Consider the following 5,398-nt stretch of genomic DNA (forward strand, 5'->3'; position numbering starts at 1 on the left):
GTGCCCTCTAACAGCATAGCCCCTACCCCAGAAGTCCCTGCTCTGAAGACCCCAGCTTCTGGTGGCCTCATGCCTTGGCCGGGGTATGAAGTGAGTGTCCTCGCACTGTACAGAAGGACAGCTATGAGCTCACAAGCCATCCCTTCAGAAGAGCCAGATCCTACAGGCTTGGGGCGTCTGTTGGCGCCTGGAGTCTGAACTCCAAGGCAGAGCAACACTTGTTGGCGAAAATTTCCCACTGTGGGTGGCTGAGAGAAGGAGGGCTTTCCCTTCAACTTAAGCCAGGGTAGGCTCTGGGGACTGCCAGTTCCTGAGGTCTAATGCTGAGGGAGTAGGTTGGTGGGTTCCTTTGTACTCCCCTGGCTCATCTGTGCTGTGAGAACATGCCCTTCCTATGGGTCCTGGGGGTTCCACCCCGGGATCCCTGTCCTCAGAGAGCAGGCTTCATGATGGAGGAAGCTGGAGGTGGGGAGCTCTGAATCTGGGGCTAGAGACTGGGGCAACAGAAGGGACCAGGAACCCCATTTCCCCACCACCACCCCCACTCCCCATGCTCCTGTTCCAGAGGCAGCTGTGTGGATGACCTCATCCCACAAACATGCTTTGTTCCTGAGAAAATGGAAAGTGTCTGAGGTTTGGTGGGGGGAGTGGGTGTCTGCAGCAACAGCTCTTAGGGCTCCCCCTTGCCTGACTCCCCATCCGAGAGGGGGTCTGACTGGGGAGAAAATGTCTTCAGTGGCTCCCTCTCTCACCCTTCATTCCCCCGCCCCAAACCCTGAGAAATCAGAAAAGCTGGGGAGAGGCTGTCTCTCCCAGAGGCGGGAGGAGGGAAATCATGACCCAGGGGATGGAAAGATTCCTGGGTTTTGCCAGATGCTGCCAAGCATGATGCCCCCAGCAGGAGATGGCAGGGAGGCACGCTGCATAATCTGCCTCCAGTTCCCCGCTCTCTCCCCAGGCATCTCACTTCCCTTTTCTCTTCCCCTGTTGCTGGTAAAACCTGACATCTGGCCATCTGGGCTGCCACAGCTGCTGCAGATGTTGCAGGCCACGGCTGCCCAGGCTGGTGTGACCAGAGACCCAGCAGGGGGTGAGAGCAGAGAGTCCAGCTGGGGAAGTTTGCCTGGGTCCAGCTTGCAGGATTTCCTTCCTGCTTAGACCTAGGCTGAGCCTCTGAAGTCCTTATTGCTGGGCTGACTCTCCTGGGAGGTGAGGCTCAATGACATTGCCTCCTCCACCTCCACCATTCATCCGCTCAGCATACCACTAACATCCCACTGTTTCCTGAATGGGGACAGGCAGGAACAGCCCATTCCCTCCCTAATCGCCCCACTCCAGACCTCTGGGCAGGGGCTCCTTTATCTGCATCCCAAGGCTCCCTTCCTAGGAGTCAGGAGGGAGTGGGAGTGCTGTGCATATGGGGTAGGATGGGGTGGCTCTCTGCCCCTGCTCTTGCCCCCTTGGGGACAGTAGGGACAGTGGAGGCTAAACTCAGGCTGGGGCAGGAAATGAGTCACTGACCCAGGAAAAGCCCCCTCACCCCAGATTTGCCAGGGCCCAGATAAGAAAACAACTTCTGCTTCCTGATTTTTTCCTGACCCCCTTCCACCCCCACCGTTACACACAGAAACAAACATGCAGGACTCCTGGGTTCCCAGAAGCACCCTTTCCCCATCACCACGTACTCTGACCTGGCATTTTCTTTCTTTAAAAAAAAATTTTTTTTTATTAAATTCAGAGAGGAAGGGAGAGAGAGAGAGAGAGACATCAATGATGACAGAGAATCATTGATCGGCTGCCTCCTGCACGCCCCACACTGGAAATCGAGCCCACAATCCGGGCATGTGCCCTGACCAGGAATCGAACCGTGACCTCCTGGTTCATAGGTCGACACTCAACCCCTGAGCCACACCGGCTGGGCTGACCTGGCATTTTCTCTGCCTGGCCTCTTGCTCTTTATTTAATGCCAAGGCTCCTGCAAGGAGTTAAGCCACAGCCCTTTTTGGTGACCCTGTTGCACCTTGTGTCCCTAACAGGGCTCACTCACAGCCACCATGAGTGAGGCCTTTGACTGTGCAAAATGCAGTGAGTCCCTGTATGGCCGAAAATACATCCAGACAGACAACGGGCCCTACTGCGTACCCTGCTACGACAACACCTTCGCCAACACCTGTGCCGAGTGCCAGCAGCTGATCGGGCATGACTCGAGGGTAAGGACCAGACCAGGCAGGGCAGGGAGCGGGTGGAGGCTGGAGGGAGGGGGATAAAGGTGCCAGTGTCCCTGCCACGCTTCCGGCAGGAGCTGTTCTACGAAGACCGTCACTTCCACGAGGGCTGCTTCCGCTGCTGCCGCTGCCAGCGCTCCCTAGCCGATGAGCCCTTCACCTGCCAGGACAGTGAGCTGCTCTGCAATGACTGCTACTGCAGTGCCTTCTCCTCACAGTGCTCTGCCTGTGGGGAGACCGTCATGCCGGGTACGTCCCCGGGGGCTCACTGCACATGGGACCGGCATGCCTGGCATCTGTGTAGGGTTCATGCATGTGCAAGGGACTGGCACGCCTATCTGATACGTACATGGAGGTTTGTACAGTAAAGACCTGCACAGGCATCATGTTCTTAGAAACTTAGTGTATGCAGGATCTGTCGTGCTTATATGATCTTGGGAACTTAACATGCATAGGGGCTGGCATGCACAGGTATACACTTGAAAGCTTAGCATGTACAGGAACTGACAAGCCCCGTACATTCCTGAGGGTTTAATATGCGCTGGACCATGGGCCTGGTACACACCTGTGGGCTTACCATGTACGGACAAACTGACACACCGTGGGGCTTAACATCTCAAAAGAGCTGCATGTTTGGTGCATATAGGAGCTAAAAGTATGCTAAGACTGTCATGCTTGGTACAATGGGTCTTGGTGTGTGCAGAGACAGATAAACAGGGCTTAACATGTGTGCTGAGTGCATGCCTAATATGCGTAAGGATTTAGAATCTGTGGAGAATGGCATGATTGGGATATGCAGGGGCTTAGCATGTACTGAACCTACCGTGTTCAGAACATTAGAACTTGCTTGGCTAGTATAAGTGGGGTTTCTGTGGGTGCGCTAAAACCATTAAATCTGGTGCATAAGGGCCTAGCACAGTGGTTCTCAACCTTCTGGCCCTTTAAATACAGCTCCTCATGTTGTGATCCAACCATAAAATTATTTTCATTGCTACTTCATAACTGTCATGTTGCTACTGTTATGAATCATAATGTAAATATCTGATATGCAGGATGGTCTTAGGCAACCCCTGTGAAAGGGTCGTTCGACCGCCAAAGGGGTCGCGACCCACAGGTTGAGAACCGCTGGCCTAGCATCTACTGAGTCATCACGCCTATGACATGAAACAGTCATATCTGTTCCATATGAGGACTTCACATATGCCAAACCCTCATGTCTAGTTTATGGGGGCCTAGCATGTGCATGGCCAACATGTCCAGTGTTTGGGGGAGGTTAGCATGTACAGTATGTGTGGTGGGGGTCCTGCTGCATGTGCATGGACACCACCCTGCCTGAGCTATGGAAACAGTAGGGATTCTCCTGGGGAACGGAGCATAGCAGAGGGTGGCACTCAGAAGCTTGGCACACAGCTTCTGAGTGGGACCCTGTTCCCCACAGGGTCCCGGAAGCTGGAGTATGGAGGCCAGACGTGGCATGAGCACTGTTTCCTGTGCAGCGGCTGTGAGCAGCCACTGGGCTCCCGTTCCTTCGTGCCCGACAAGAGTGCTCACTACTGCGTGCCCTGCTATGAGAACAAGTTTGCTCCTCGCTGTGCCCGCTGCAGCAAGGTGGGGGCTGGGCCCGCAGGGTGGGGCCCTGGTCTCCACTGTATGATGGGTGGGGGTGAGCAAGGCTCTGTGATGGCGTGGGCACCCCCGCTACCCCCTGCTGACAGATGCTGCCCCCACAGACGCTGACACAGGGTGGCGTGACATACCGTGACCAGCCTTGGCATCGAGAATGCCTGGTCTGCACTGGGTGCCAGACACCCCTGGCAGGGCAGCAGTTCACCTCCCGGGATGATGATCCCTACTGTGTGGCCTGTTTTGGAGAACTCTTTGCACCCAAGTGCAGCAGCTGCAAGCGCCCCATCACAGGTGGGAGAAGGGTCAAATCACTGAGCGGGCGGGTTTCAGGCGAGGGAATGGGGTCTGGGATTGGATGAGGCCGAGGGCCAGGACCACCCTCTGGGTCAGCAGAGCTAACTTCCAGCCTCCCTCCAGGACTCGGTGGGGGCAAGTACGTGTCCTTTGAAGACCGCCACTGGCACCACAGCTGCTTCGCCTGCGCCCGCTGCTCCACCTCCCTGGTGGGCCAAGGCTTCGTGCCCGACGGAGACAAAGTGCTGTGCCAGGGCTGCAGCCAGGCAGGGCCCTGAGCCAGGGCTCCTGGGCCCAGGCCCTCCCAAACCAGGGCCCTGAGGACTAAGGCTCCTTTTCCAAACCACCTCTGGGACCCACCCTCTCCCCAAACTGGGACTCCCCCTGGGCTCCAGGATTCAGTCTCCCCACTCCAACATCCCCAAACTGGTACTCCCTGGCCCAGGGTCCCCAAACCTGGGCTCTTTTGGACCCTCTACCATTCATAGCTCCTCCCAAGCCTGAACTCTAGAACTCAGCCCTGTCCCCTAGAGTTGTGGTTCCCAGACCAATCCCTCTCCCCAAATCCGGGCTCTAGATCCCACCCCTCCAAACCTGGACTCGGACCCAGGCCTCCAATCTAGGCTTCTCCGCAGACTTTAAGTCTCCTCTGGGTGCCTGCGAAGTCCTGTACTCAGGCTTGGCCCTCCCCACCCCCATTCCACTCCTGTCCCCAGGGCTGGGGCTGTTGGGGCAGCAGATCAGGGTTCACTGGTGAGGAGGTCCTAGGGTACAGGGTTTTGCCCAGTCCGCAATCGTTGAGTGTTTTCTCATTTCAGCTCCATTTCGCCCAGAGATGGGCAGAGGGGTGGGCCTGGCTCACTCACCCCCTTAGAGATTCTGCAATAAAGCAGTGTGAGGTAGCACAGGCCCTGTGTGTTTGTCTGGGGATGGAGGGGAAAGAGGGTTGCTATGCAGACCAGGAGACTCGGGCTATTCCAGACCTCAGTGCAGGGCAGAGGGGGGAGCTGCGGGCCACGGGGTGGGAAATCTCCGGAGAAAGGGGATCCCCGCCGCCGCCGCTGCTACCACCGTCCCTCTAGGGCTTAGCCTGCTGGCTAAGGGCTTGTTCCTCCCCGGAAAAGGGAGGGGTTTACCGGAGCGCGGGGTATAGGTGGGGTCCTCCGCCTGGTACAAATTGTCCCCCTCCCTTAGTAGTCCTTTCCAAGTCCCGCAGAGCCCCCGGTGCGGGTCCCCAGTCTGGGCCCAGACCC

General features: G+C 56.9%; 1 protein-coding gene across 1 annotated transcript; it reads left to right on the plus strand.

The window, feature by feature from the left end:
* The first annotated feature begins 1,073 nt into the window (after window positions 1-1,073).
* FHL3 (four and a half LIM domains 3) lies at window positions 1,074-5,047 on the plus strand. Its single transcript, XM_006777261.2, has 6 exons — window positions 1,074-1,209; window positions 2,037-2,210; window positions 2,300-2,474; window positions 3,664-3,833; window positions 3,956-4,142; window positions 4,269-5,047. Exons 2-6 carry the CDS (start codon window positions 2,055-2,057, stop codon window positions 4,421-4,423), a joined length of 843 nt encoding a protein of 280 aa, XP_006777324.1. The 5' UTR covers window positions 1,074-1,209; window positions 2,037-2,054; the 3' UTR covers window positions 4,424-5,047.
* Window positions 5,048-5,398: the final 351 nt, after the last annotated feature.

This window comes from Myotis davidii, unplaced genomic scaffold (genome assembly GCF_000327345.1).
Source record: "Myotis davidii unplaced genomic scaffold, ASM32734v1 scaffold88, whole genome shotgun sequence".
Classification (NCBI taxonomy): domain Eukaryota; kingdom Metazoa; phylum Chordata; class Mammalia; order Chiroptera; family Vespertilionidae; genus Myotis; species Myotis davidii.

What these genes read in the sequence shown, in the direction of transcription:
- FHL3 (XM_006777261.2), top strand. Translation starts at nt 2,055, where the DNA reads ATGAGTGAGGCCTTTGACTGTGCAAAATGCAGTGAGTCCCTGTATGGC. An exon ending in TGATCGGGCATGACTCGAGG is followed by an intron (nt 2,211 to 2,299) that starts GTAAGGACCAGA and finishes CGCTTCCGGCAG; the next exon opens with GAGCTGTTCTACGAAGACCG. An exon ending in CTGCAAGCGCCCCATCACAG is followed by an intron (nt 4,143 to 4,268) that starts GTGGGAGAAGGG and finishes GCCTCCCTCCAG; the next exon opens with GACTCGGTGGGGGCAAGTAC.